The sequence below is a fragment of the Ranitomeya imitator genome, chromosome 1, assembly GCF_032444005.1.
Source record: "Ranitomeya imitator isolate aRanImi1 chromosome 1, aRanImi1.pri, whole genome shotgun sequence".
Taxonomy (NCBI): Eukaryota; Metazoa; Chordata; class Amphibia; order Anura; family Dendrobatidae; genus Ranitomeya; species Ranitomeya imitator.
This window is the reverse complement of record NC_091282.1, coordinates 8,245,769-8,260,376: the sequence shown is the minus strand read 5'-3', so window position 1 is coordinate 8,260,376 and position 14,608 is coordinate 8,245,769. Positions and strand designations below refer to the sequence as shown.

At 46.9% G+C, this 14,608-nt stretch overlaps 1 protein-coding gene across 1 annotated transcript in view; it reads left to right on the top strand.

The window, feature by feature from the left end:
- The window catches only part of LOC138658224 (receptor-type tyrosine-protein phosphatase alpha-like), a 210,577-nt gene that overhangs the window by 127,473 nt on the left and 68,496 nt on the right, over positions 1-14,608 (top strand). Inside the window, exon 12 of the mRNA XM_069745730.1 lies at positions 986-1,226. Coding sequence (XP_069601831.1) covers positions 986-1,226 — 241 coding nt within the window. The remainder of the gene's footprint in view (positions 1-985; positions 1,227-14,608) is intronic.

Here is a 14,608-nt window from a genome sequence, read left to right as displayed (position 1 = left end):
CACAGCACCGGCCACCAGCAGCCCGAATCAGCTGCTGGGTGACCGGCCCGGGGGGCACATGCCCCTTTGCCACCCGGCCCAGCCCGCGCCTGCAGGTATGGTATATTGTTTTTTTATTTTACTTTTATTACAGGAGAATGAGTGCTTCGGTGGAATAGGCGATAGGGGAGTATAACTGTTTGTTATTTTTAAATAAAATGGAAAACTCTGTTTATCTTATTTCTAATAAAGGACTTTATTCTGGCTGTGTCTTTATTTACCAAGTAATTATAGGATTAGTAAAGGATAGGTCCTTATAGACACCACTCCATTAGTAATCCACGGGCTTGATGTTACCTGACAATACAAAGATGACATCAACCCCACAAATATGAACCCCACTTGCCACCGCTACAGGGAAGGTGGGAAGAGCTGGGCAAAGCGCCAGAGCTGGCACATATAATAGATGAGCCTTTTCTGGGTGACTGTGGACTACTATTTTTAGGCTGGGGGGGGGGCACTTACCAACCTGAGAATACTAGCCCCCAGCTGTCTGCTTTAACAAGGCTGGTTGCTCATACTATTTACATGCACATGTAGCTTTTTCAAAGACAAGGAGGAGGCAGCGCAGGGTGGGGAATAGAGCTGGAGTGGTGGAGACTTATCTACAATAGCTCTTCAGCCTCATTTTCATATACGTTTAAAACGCAGATTTTTCAGTAGTGGAGGAAAGGTCCGGCGATGTAAAGTTATTGCTGCACTCGTCTTTGGAAGAAATACATTAACACATAAAAAGTTTAGGTGAAATCCTGCTGACAGATTGCCTTTACGACTTTTTCGGAGTGTCTAAGCTGGAGGAACGGTCGGTAACATTTTTACTTTTTTTTACTAGTAAGGTTATATGGGTTTAATTTTTTTCCTTTTCTGTTGGTAATTGTGATGGATGAAACTAATTATCCAGTAAGGATTTATCTTGACTGATGTCTATATTTTTTTTTTTATGCAGCCATTATGAAATAATTGTCTCTAGTGAATTGGGGAGTAACACAAGTGGCTGCCTGAAAGTCACCCCCGCTCATTACAACTCCACTCCCAGTCACTACACTGCGGCACTTCTTCCAGCACACAACCTTACCGGGTCAGTAACACTTGGAGATAATCATCAATATGGCAGCTTCCTTAATGCTCCTCTCACCCCAGAGCTGAAGTATGCTGCGTATGTGCGGGTCACCAGCAAGTGGAAGCAGGTATGAGATCCTTGTCTGATAACCATTTTGTGCGAACGTTTTTGAAGATTTTCTTTTTGCAACCCTAGAACCTGTTGGACCAGTGTCCAGTGACTGTGCTTTTTGTTATTTCTGATCTCCATCATGGTGTTTTCTGCTCCTGTCCCCGATATTACTAGCGTTCCTCACAATGTCCTAGAACTAGAGATGATTGAACCATTTGAAATTCGAACTCGCTGACTTTGCCCAATTGTCCTTGAGAATTTGATTTGAAATGAATAAATTTGTCACAAATCCCAAATGTCCTAAAGATAAATGTATTCCAGTGTGTTATAGAAATAGATGTGTAACACTTGAAATTATCGTAGGACTGTATTGAATCCCTGTTGAGCTTTGTAATACAAAGACAGCCTTATTAATGTCCAAGGGCTTAACAAAATCCACAAATCTGGAAATCCAGGAAGACCAATTATCTCATGTGTGGGCACCTTACTGAGCAGGTATCTGGGTGGGTAGAGGGTATTCTTAAACCCCTGGTAAAGGATACACCCAGCTTCATTCAGGACACAACTGGCCTATTGAATAAACTATCAGCAATAGGTCTTCTACCAGAAGGAACCATCCTGGCCACCATGGATGTGGAATCTTTGTACTCCAATATCCCACACCAGGATGGATTAAATGCCTGCAAATTCTTCCTGGAAAACGCAGGGACCGATGCAAATTCTGTGGTGAAACTTATAATATTCATCCTCACCCACAATTACTTTGAGTTTGACAAGAAGATCTATCTACAGGAGACTGGCACAGCGATGGGAAGTAAGATGGCCACCCAGTATGCAAATCTTTTCATGGCCAAGCTTGAAAGCGACTTTTTGTCCTCATGTCCCATCAGGCCTCTGGCGTACTACCGCAACATTGATGACATTTTAATCATCTGGACGGAGTCTGAGCCGCAGCTAAAGACGTTCCATGAACAGTTTATACAATTTCATCCCACCATCAACTTGACACTCAACTACTCCTGCACTGAAATTAACTTATTGGACACAATTAGGGTTGAGCGACCTTGACCTTTTTAGAGTCGAGCCGTGTTTCGCGAAACCCGACTATCTCAAAAGTCGAGTCGAGTGGAATCGGCCGATTATGACGTAAAGTCGGGATCGACCGAAACACGAAACCCAATGCAAGTCAATGGGGGAGCATAGTCGGCAGTGAGTGGAGGCCAGGAAAACACCTACACTGCCCATTTTAATGGCAAAAACATCCATTCTTGTTACAGAAGCTTGTCAATCGTAATTTAGCTTATAATAATTGGAAGGCATTTGAAATTGGGGGTCATTTGGCTAAAGTTGTGGGGGGTAGGGCTGGTTCAAGTAATTAGTGGGCCCAGGAAATCTGGACCACGTCACGGCAGTGGAGCAGGGAGAGGTAAGTATTTCAACTTTGCAAGTGCTGTGATCCTGAGCAAGCAGGGGGGGCCCACTCGTTGGCATTGGCACTGGCACAGGGCCCCTCAAAGTACAGCGGTGTGTTTGTACGGCGGGGGCGCCTCCCACCGGCAGCAACACTTTTGAGTACTATGAGAGGCCCTGTGCCAGTGACGTCGCCAACTAGTATTCCTCCCCCCACCTGATGAAGGAACCTGCACTTTCATCTGCACCTTCCTCTTTGTCCCCGTGTAAGGTGGTATGGTATGCGGGAAGAGGAACCTGACTTTCAGCAGGGTCACAATCTTGCTGTGTAGCGTGCACGGGGAATGTTGCGTTATGGGTCAATGTACCAGCAGACTCATCTATCACTGGCTGGGCAATGGGCAGGATGAGGGGGAAACAGATATGGGCCCAAAGAATAAAGTGGGCTAAATGCAGTTCAAAATTGGTAACAGGACTAACCAGGGGGCATTGCTTTGTTCAGTGGAGGACAACTGGAATGAGAGGCTGACACAGAGAATAGGCCCAAATCAGTAAGTAGTCTAAATGCAGTTCAAAATTGGCAACAGTAGTAAACAGGCGGCACAGCTTTGTTCAGTGGAGGAGAACAGCAAGGAGTGGCAGACACCGATAGTAGGCCCCAACCCAACTAGTAGGCCAAATGAAGTCTAACATTAACAACTACTTAACGAGAGCCTGAAAATGGAATTTCAGGACAGGAAACCAGGAGAACAGCAAGGAGCGGCAGACACTGTTTGTAGGCCCCAAACCAACTAGTACGCCAAATGCAGTTGTTCCATTTAACAACTATTTAACAAGAGCCTGAAGATAGAAGCTCAGGAAAGGCAACCTGGAGAACACCTTGGAGCGGAAGACACCGTCTCTACAACCCAGACCCAACTTGTAGGCCTAATGCAGTGTTGTTTCAACAACTACTTAACGAGAGCTAGAAGATCGAAGCTATGGAGAGGCAACCTGGAGAACACCTTGGAGCGGAAGACACCGTCTCTACAACCCAGACCCAACTTGTAGGCCTAATGCAGTGTAGTTTTCAACAACTACTAAACGAGAGTAGGAAGATCGAAGCAATGTGGACGAAACTTGGGGAACACCTTGGAGTGGAACACACCGTCTCTACACCCCAGACCCAACTAGTAGGCCTAATGCAGTGTTGTTTTCAACAACTACTAAACGAGAGCATGAAGATTGAAGCAATGGAGAGGCAACCTGGGGAACACCTTGGAGTGGAACACACCGTCTCTACACCCCAGACCCAACTTGTAGGCCTAATGCAGTGTTGTTTTCAACAACTACTTAAGATGAGCTAGAAGATTGAAGCAATGGCGAGGAAACCTGGGGAACACCTTGGAGCGGAAGACACCGTTAGTAGGCCGTAGCGAAGTAGTAGCCCCAATGCAGTTGTCAAATTCCTATAGGCTGAAAACCAGACTATTGACGCTCAGCTTTTTTAAAAGGAGGACAGCTGTATTGAGTGGCGCAGACAGACACAGGTAGTAGGCCTTAAACAAAACAATTGCCTCAATGCAGTTTAAAAAAGGTTCCAGGGGTACACGGGCAGCAGTGGTCAGGTCAGTGGAGGACTAGTGGAAGGAGGGACCGCAGACAGGCGTAGTAGGCCTAACATAACAAAATTTGGCTGTAGGTACTTTAAAATTGGTTCCAGGGGTACACGGGCAGCAGTGATGTGGTCAGTGGACGAGTATTGGAAGGAGGGACCGCAGACAGGCGTAGTAGGCCTAACATAACAAAATTAGGTTGTAGGCACTTTAAAATTGGTTCCAGGGGTACACGTGCAGCAGTGGTGTGGTCAGCGGAGGACAATTTGAATTAGGGACTGCAGACAGACTTTGTAGGCTGTCCCCTGTGGACCATGCATCCAACACATTAACCCAGCGCACCCTAATGGACACGTAACTTTTTGTGGACATGCCTACTGGTCCATGCGTCTCTTGTCAGGTGCACCTTTCTACTGTTTGATTGCCTGAGTGCTATGACAATGCAGACTTTTTCATGCCGGTGGAGGGCTGGGATGGCTTTTCTCGCAAAAGAAATTTCGACTGGGTAGCTTGAACCGTGGTACAGCGTAGTTCATCTGGGCTTTCTAAATATAAAACAAAGAAAAAAAGGAGGCTCCATGCACTTTCAGCTGGGTTCCAGGGGTACACGGCCAGCATTGGTCTGGTCAGTGGAGAACTATTGGAAGGAAGGACTGCAGACAGGCTTCGAATGCCTAACAAAAAAAATTGGGCTGTAGGCACTTTAACATTGGTTCCAGGGGTACACGGGCAGCAGTGGTCTGGTCAGTGGAGGAGTAGTAGAAAGAATGGACCGCAGACAGGCTTCGAAGGCCTAACATAATAAAATTGGGCTGTAGGCACTTTAACATTGGTTCCAGGGGAACACGGGCAGCAGTAGACAGGTCAGTGGAGGCCTAGTGGAAGGAGGGACTGCAGACAGGCTTCGAAGGCCTAACATAATAAAATTGGGCTGTAGGAACTTTAAATTTGGTTCCAGGGGAACACGGGCAGCAGTAGACAGGTCAGTGGAGGCCTAGTGGAAGGAGGGACCGCAGACAGGCTTCGAAGGCCTAACATAATAAATTAGGGCTGTGGGCACTTTAACATTGGTTCCAGGGGTACACGGGCAGCAGTGGTCTGGTCAGTGGAGGAGTAGTAGAAAGAACGGACCGCAGACAGGCTTCGAAGGCCTAACATAATAACATTGGGCTGTAGGCACTTTATAATTGGTTCCAGGGGTACACGGGCAGCAGTGTTCTGGTCAGTGGAGGAGTAGTAGAAAGAACGGACCGCAGACAGGCTTCGAAGGCCTAACATAATAACATTGGGCTGTAGGCACTTTATAATTGGTTCCAGGGGTACACGGGCAGCAGTGGTCTGGTCAGTGGAGGAGTAGTACAAAGAAGGGACTGCAGACATGCTTCGAAGGCCTAACATAATAAAATTGGGCTGCAGGCACTTTATAATTGGTTCCAGGGGTACACGGGCAGCAGTGGTCTGGTCAGTGGAGGAGTAGTAGAAAGAACGGACCGCAGACAGGCTTCGAAGGCCTAACATAATAAAATTGGGCTGTAGGCACTTTAACATTGGTTCCAGGGGTACACGGGCAGCAGTGTTCTGGTCAGTGGAGGAGTAGTAGAAAGAACGGACCGCAGACAGGCTTCGAAGGCCTAACATAATAACATTGGGCTGTAGGCACTTTTAAATAGGTTCCAGGGGTACACGGGCAGCAGTGGTCTGGTCAGTGGAGGAGTAGTAGAAAGAAGGGACCGCAGACAGGCTTCGAAGACCTAACATAATAAAATTGGGCTGTAGGCACTTTGAATTCTCTTGCAGGGGTACACAGGCAGTGGGCACCATTGGTGTTGTCAGCGGCGGACGATTGTAATGAGTGTCTGCCAGTTAGTAGTCCCAAAAAATCAATACATGTTAATGTCTCGCATTACAACAAAAAGAAAAACCAAAAGGGTGCAATCATTAGGTACAGGGTTGGGCTCCTCTGCGTAGTTTCAGACCTAGTAATTTGGCACAAAGTATTTACTTGGGTAAATATAGGACACTGCCCCTGACTATGTTAAGTACCATCATACATGTCAACACAATGGTATTGTCAGTGGCAGGAATTTACGGATGTCAGCGCATAGACTAAACATAGGTGTAACTGTGAGATAATTGTGCAAGTGGTAGAGCAATGTTTGAGCTGGGGGTGGGTGAACTCTCTTGTGGCCGGCGGTACAGGCCCAGGGCCCCTCATGTTACAACAGTGTGTCTGACGTTGGGTGCGCACCACCACCGCCAGAGACACTTTATTGTACTATGAGGGACCCAGTGGCAATGCCGTCCACCAAAAGCGGGCACACCCACCTCTTCAGACAAACTGCACTCTCACGGGTGCTTGCGCCAAGTCGCGATACCACAGCCCCGTGTGGGGAGTTTGGCCATTTAGGGAGGTGTAAACATGTCGTATGCTGGACAATCAGCTGCTGCAAATTACGAGATTGGTAAAGTCATTCAGAGTAGTCCACAGGCAATACCTTTTCATAGGAAAGCTAGGTGTTGGCCGGGCAAGGTGGGGCAAAAGAATTCGAAATCCAGTTGTGGTTCATTTTAATGAAGGTTAGATCATCAACATTTTGGGTGGCCAGACGAGTCCTTTTTTCGGTTAATATTGAACCTGCAGCACTGAATACTCTTTCTGATAGGACACTAGCTGCCGGGCAAGCAAGCTCCTGCAATGCATATTCTGCCAATTCTGGCCAGGTGTCTAATTTTGATGCCCAGTAATCAAATGGGAATGACGGTTGAGGTAGAACATCGATAAGGGATGAAAAATAGTTAGTAACCATACTGGACAAATGCTGTCTCCTGTCACTTTGAATTGATGCTGCAGTACCTGTCCTGTCTGCGGTCATAGCAAAATCACTCCACAACCTGGTCAGAAAACCCCTCTGTCCAACGCCACTTCTGATTTCTGCCCCTCTAACTCCTCTGGTCTGCTGCCCCCTGCAGCTCGTGTGAGAACGATCACGGGCGCTGTGTGCTGGGAATGCCTGAAGCAAACGGTCAACAAGAGTTGATTGTTTGGTTGCTAATATTAGTTCCAAGTTGTCATGTGGCATAATATTTTGCAATTTGCCTTTATAGCGAGGATCAAGGAGGCAGGCCAACCAGTAATTGTCATCGTTCATCATTTTCGTAATGCGTGTGTCCCTTTTGAGGATACGTAAGGCATAATCCGCCATGTGTGCCAAAGTTCCAGTTGTCAAATCTGCGGTTGTGCTTGGTTGAGGGGCAGTTTCAGGCACATCTACGTCACTTGTGTCCCTCAGAAACCCAGAACCCGGCCTTGCCACGCCACCAATTTCCAGTGGCCCCGGAGAAGCTTCCTCAATAAAAAAATACTCATCCCCATCATCCTCCTCGTCCTCCTCCTCCTGTTCGCCCGCTACCTCGTCCTGTACACTGCCCTGACCAGACAATGGCTGACTGTCGTCAAGGCTTTCCTCTTCCTCGGCTGCAGATGCCTGCTCCTTTATGTGCGTCAAACTTTGCATCAGCAGACGCATTAGGGGGATGCTCATGCTTATTATGGCGTTGTCTGCACTAACCAGCCATGTGCATTCCTCAAAACACTGAAGGACTTGACACATGTCTTGTATCTTCGACCACTGCACACCTGACAACTCCATGTCGGCCATCCTACTGCCTGCCCGTGTATGTGTATCCTCCCACAAAAACATAACAGCCCGCCTCTGTTCACACAGTCTCTGAAGCATGTGCAGTGTGGAGTTCCACCTTGTTGCAACGTCTATGATTAGGCGATGCTGGGGAAGTTTCAAAGACCGCTGATAGGTCTGCATACGGCTGGAGTGTACGGGCGAACGGCGGATATGTGAGCAAAGTCCGCGCACTTTGAGGAGCAGGCCGGATAACCCCGGATAACTTTTCAGGAAGCACTGCACCACCAGGTTTAAGGTGTGAGCCAGGCAAGGAATGTGTTTCAGTTGGGAAAGGGAGATGGCAGCCATGAAATTCCTTCCGTTATCACTCACTACCTTGCCTGCCTCAAGATCTACTGTGCCCAGCCACGACTGCGTTTGTCTGCAAGAACTCGGACAGAACTTCCGCGGTGTGTCTGTTGTCGCCCAAACACTTCATAGCCAATACAGCCTGCTGACGCTTGCCAGTAGCTGCCCCATAATGGGACAACTGGTGTGCAACAGTGCCAGCTGCGGATGGAGTGGTTTGGCGACTGCGGTTTGTTGACGAGCTCTCGCTTCTGCGGAAGGACGAAGAGGAGGAGGAGGAGGAGGGGGTGCGAACACCTACAGCCAACTGTTTCCTAGACCGTGGGCTAGGCAGAACTGTCCCGAAATTGCTGTCCCCTGTGGACCCTGCATCCACCACATTCACCCAGTGTGCCGTGATGGACACGTAACGTCCCTGGCCATGCCTACTGGTCCATGCATCTGTTGTCAGGGGCACCTTTGTACTCACAGATTGCCTGAGTGCATGGACGATGCGCTCTTTAACATGCTGGTGGAGGGCTGGGATGGCTTTTCTCGAAAAGAAGTGTCGACTGGGAAGCTCGTAGCGTGGTACAGCGTAGTCCATCAGGGCTTTGAAAGCTTCACTTTCAACTAACCGGTAGGGCATCATCTCTAACGAGATTAGTCTAGCTATGTGGGCGTTCAAAGCCTGTGTACGCGGATGCGAGGATAAGTACTTCCTTTTTCTAACCAGAGTCTCATGTAGGGTGAGCTGGACTGGAGAGCTGGAGATCGTGGAACTAGCGGGTGTGCCGGTGGACATGGCAGACTGAGAGACGGTTGTAGACGGCATTGTTTCCGCCTGTGCCCTAGATGCAGTGTTTCCTACTACGAAACTGGTGATTCCCTGACCCTGACTGCTTTGGCCTGGCAAAGAAACCTGCACAGATACTGCAGGTGGTGCGGAAAATGGTGGCTTTACAGTGACGGCAGGGATGTAGCGTTGGTGACTAGCTTCATTGGCCGAGGGTGCTACAACCTTAAGGGACGATTGGTAGTTAGTCCAGGCTTGCAAATGCATGGTGGTTAAATGTCTATGCATGCAACTTGTATTGAGACTTTTCAGATTCTGTCCTCTGCTTAAGGTAGTTGAACATTTTTGACAGATGACTTTGTGCTGATCAATTGGATGTTGTTTAAAAAAATGCCAGACTTCACTCTTTCGAGCCTCGGATCCCTTTTCAGGCATTGCAGACTGAGCTTTAACCGGATGGACACGCTGTCCTCCAACAGTTTTTGGCTTTGCCACCCGTTTTGTCCCATCTACGGGCCCGGCAGATGGAACCTGTTGCGATGTTGATGCCTGCTGCGGCCCCTCCTCCTCCTCTTCAGAACTACTGCCGCCTGCACCCTGTTCCCCCAATGGCTGCCAATCGGGGTCAACAACTGGGTCATCTATTACCTCTTCTTGTAGCTCGTGTGCAACTTCGTCTGTGTCACCGTGTCGGTCGGTGGTAGAGCTTTCGTGACGGGGCAACATAGTCTCATCAGGGTCTGATTCTTGATCATTACCCTGCGAGGGCAATGTTGTGGTCTGAGTCAAAGGACCAGCATAGTAGTCTGGCTGTGGCTGTGCATCAGTGCACTCCATGTCAGATTCAACTTGTAATGGGCATGGCCTGTTAACTGCTTCACTTTCTAAGCCAGGGACGGTATGTGTAAAGAGCTCCATGGAGTAACCCGTTGTGTCGCCTGCTGCATCCTTCTCTGTTGTTGTTTTTGCTGAAAAGGACAAGGAAGCGACTTGTCCCTGACCGTGAACATCCACTAACGACGCGCTGCTTTTACATTTACCAGTTTCAAAAGAGGAGGCAAAAGAGCTAGAGGCTGAGTCAGCAAGGTAAGCCAAAACTTGCTCTTGCTGCTCCGGCTTTAAAAGCGGTTTTCCTACTCCAAGAAAAGGGAGCGTTCGAGGCCTTCTGTAGCCAGACGACGAACCTGGCTCCACAGCTCCAGACTTAGGTGCAATATTTTTTTTCCCACGACCACCTGATGCTCCACTACCACTACCATCATTACCAGCTGACAATGAACGCCCACGGCCACGACCTCTTCCACCAGACTTCCTCATTGTTTTAAAAACGTAACCAAAGTAACGGTATTTGTTGCTGTCAAACAACTTACACGGTGAGCTATAACTTCACTATGATTTAGATATCCCTTTACAGGTGGGTGAGACCACAACGAAAATCAGGCACAATGTTACACACTCTGTTTTCGGTGGCACCAAATGAGAGAGATGCCACACACGCAGGACTGTCACTCAAGCAGAAATGTCAATATTGATCTCCCACTTTGTTTTTGGATTTTTTCAGGGAGAATTTAGAAACCAAATTAAAAAAAAAAGGCTTTCTATGGCCCACTATTTGAGAGAGAGAGATGGCACACCCAGGAGTCAAGACTGGCACACAAGCAGAAAGGGCAATATTAATCTCCCACTGATTTTTTTTATTTTTTCAGGGAGACTATAGAAACAAAATTTAAAAAAATGATTTTTTCAGGGAGAATTTAGAAACCAAATAAAAAAAAACAAATAGGCTTTCTATGGCCTACTATTTGAGAGAGAGATGGCACACCCTGAAGTCAGGAGTGGCACACAAGCAGAAAGGGCAATATTAATCTCCCACTGATTTTTTTGTTATTTTTTCAGGGAGAATTTAGAAACCCAATAACAAAAAAAAAAAAAATAGGCTTTCTATGGCCCACTATTTGAGAGAGAGATGGCACACTCAGGACTGGCACACAAGCCCAAAGGCCAATATTAATCTCCCACTGCTTTTTTTTTTTCAGGGAGAATTTTTAAACCCCACAAAAAAAAACAGAAAAATAAAAAGGCTTTCTATGGCCCACTATGTGAGAGAGATGGCACACACAGGGATGGCACTCTAGCAGAAATGCAAATCTTAATCTCCCACAACTTATTTTTTAGGGGAAAAAAAAAAAAAAAAAGGAACTGTCCTACAATTACTATCTCCCTGCAGTAATCTCAGCCAGGTATGGCAGGCAGCAATAAGGAGTGGACTGATGCACAAATTAAATAAAAAGTGTGGACAAACAAACAAGATAGCTGTGCAGAAAGGAAGGAACAAGAGGATTTGTGCTTTGAAAAAAGCAGTTGGTTTGCACAGCGGCGTACACACAGCAATGCAGCTATCGGGGAGCCTTCTAGGGCAGCCCAATGAGCTACAGCGCTGAGGGAAAAAAAAAAAATGTAGCTTCCACTATCCCTGCACACCGAAGGTGGTGTTGGGCTGTGGAAATCGCTACAGCACAAGCGGTTTGGGGGTTAATGGACCCTGCCTAACGCTATCCCTGCTTCTGACAAAGCGGCAGCAACCTCTCTATGCTCAGATCAGCAGCAGTAAGATGGCGGTCGGCGGGAACGCCCCTTTATAGCCCCTGTGACGCCGCAGACAGCAAGCCAATCACTGCAATGCCCTTCTCTAAGATGGTGGGGACCAGGACCTATGTCATCACGCTGCCCACACTCTGCGTTCACCTTCATTGGCTGAGAAATGGCGCTTTTTGCGTCATTGAAACGCGACTTTGGCGCGAAAGTCGCGTACCGCATGGCCGACCCCACACAGGGGTCAGGTCGGGTTTCATGAAACCCGACTTTGCCAAAAGTCGGCGACTTTTGAAAATGAACGATCCGTTTCGCTCAACCCTAGACACCATCATTAAGCTGCAGAACAATAAAATAGAGACATCCCTGTATCAGAAGCCAATCGACCGTCCAACATACCTTAAATGGGACAGTTTCCATTCAAAACACATAAAAAACTCTATTATCTACAGCCAAGCCATCAGATACAATCATATATGTTCCAACCCCATGGATTGGGATGAGCACCTTGGTCGCCTCAGAAAGATCTTTTTGAATCAGGGCGACCATCCAAGAACAATTCAAAACCAGATCACAAGAGCCACCAGAATATCAAGGAATCACCTGCTACATTACAAATCTAAAGAAGAAAATAACCGGGAGCCTCTAGTAGTCACCTACAATCCAAATCTGGAGGTGCTAAGGGGAGCTGCACGGAAATTACAACCATTAGGTTATGTGCACACGTACAGTTAGGGCCAGAAATATTTGGACAGTGACACAAGTTTTGTTATTTTAGCTGTTTACAAAAACATGTTCAGAAATACAATTATATATGTAATATGGGCTGAAAGTGCTCACTCCCAGCTGCAATATGATAGTTTCCACATCCAAATCGGAGAAAGGGTTTAGGAATCATAGCTCTGTAATGCATAGCGTCCTCTTTTTCAAGGGACCAAAAGTAATTGGACAATGGACTCTAAGGGCTGCAATTAACTCTGAAGGCGTCTCCCTCGTTAACCTGTAATCAATGAAGTAGTTAAAAGGTCAGGGGTGGATTCCAGGTGTGTGGTTTTGCATTTGGAAGCTGTTGCTGTGAGCAGACAACATGCGGTCAAAGGAATTCTCAATTGAGGTGAAGCAGAACATCCTGAGGCTGAAAAAAAAGAAAAAATCCATCAGAGAGATAGCAGACATGCTTGGAGTAGCAAAATCAACAGTTGGGTACATTCTGAGAAAAAAGGAATTGACTGGTGAGCTTGGGAACTCAAAAAGGCCTGGGCGTCCACGGATGACAACAGTGGTGGATGATCGCCGCATACTTAATTTGGTGAAGAAGAACCCGTTCACAACATCAACTGAAGTCCAGAACACTCTCAGTGAAGTAGGTGTATCTGTCTCTAAGTCAACAGTAAAGAGAAGACTCCATGACAGTAAATACAAAGGGTTCACATCTAGATGCAAACCATTCATCAATAACAAAAATAGACAGAAAAACGCCTCAAGAAGCCAGCTCAGTTCTGGAAAAGTATTCTATGGACAGATGAGACAAAGATCAACCTGTACCAGAATGATGGGAAGAAAAAAGGGAACGGCACATGATCCAAGGCACACCACATCCTCTGTAAAACATGGTGGAGGCAACGTGATGGCATGGGCATGCATGGCTTTCAATGGCACTGGGTCACTTGTGTTTATTGATGACATAAGAGCAGACAAGAGTAGCCGGATGAATTCTGAAGTGTACCGGGATATACTTTCAGCCCAGATTCAGCCAAATGCTGCAAAGTTGATTGGACGGCGCTTCATAGTACAGATGGACAATGACCCCAAGCATACAGCCAAAGCTACCCAGGAGTTCATGAGTGCCAAAAAGTGGAACATTCTGCAATGGCCAAGTCAATCTCCAGATCTAAACCCAATTGAGCATGCATTTCACTTGCTCAAATCCAGACTTAAGACGGAAAGACCCACAAACAAGCAAGACCTGAAGGCTGCGGCTGTAAAGGCCTGGCAAAGCATTAAGAAGGAGGAAACCCAGCGTTTGGTGATGTCCATGGGTTCCAGACTTAAGGCAGTGATTGCCTCCAAAGGATTTGCAACAAAATATTGAAAAAAAAATATTTTGTTTGGGTTATGTTTATTTGTCCAATAACTTTTGACCTCCTAAAATGTGGAGTGTTTGTAAAGAAATGTGTACAATTCCTACATTTTCTATCAGATATTTTTGTTCAACCCTTCAAATTAAACGTTACAATCTGCACTTGAATTCTGTTGTAGAGGTTTCATTTCAAATCCAATGTGGTGGCATGCAGAGCCCAACTCGCGAAAATTGTGTCACTGTCCAAATATTTCTGGCCCTAACTGTATCTGTGAGGGCTGCGCTTTTTCCTGCGGATTTATCCCAGTTTCTATTGCGGATTCCGCTGCGGGTTTACTCCTGCAGTTTTCTATTGGAGCAGGTTTAAACCCGCAGCAGAATCCGCACAAAGAATTGACATGCTGCGGAATGTAAACCGCTGCATTTCCGTGCGTTTTTTCTGCAGCATGGGCACTGCAGATTTCGTTTCCCATAGGTTTACATTATACTGTAAACGCATGGGAAACCGCTGCGGACCCGCAGCTGCGGATCCGCAGCATGTGCACATACCCTTACTACAAAAAGGTGCCCACTTACAATCCATTTTTCCAGACCCCCCACTACTGTGTTTTAGGCATCCCCCAAATCTAAGAAGTATCATTGTCCTCCCCATCAGCTGCAGGAACCTTTCCTTGCAACCAGAAAAAATGTAAAACCTGTCCATTTATAATGACTACGGACAAGATAAAGATCACCAATTCACATCAGGACTACAAGATCCCAGGTACTTTCAGCTGCATCACTTCTAATGTGGTGTACCTAATTATTTGTACTAAATGTGCAGCGCCCCAGAGACCTGGTCGTTGCAGTATGACACTCTGCCACTAAGGGGAGTGATGGTACGTCTGATGGCACTGAAGGAGTTCTCCTGACCAGGTATCACCAGAACACATTACACTTCACACTCCGGCCACTAGG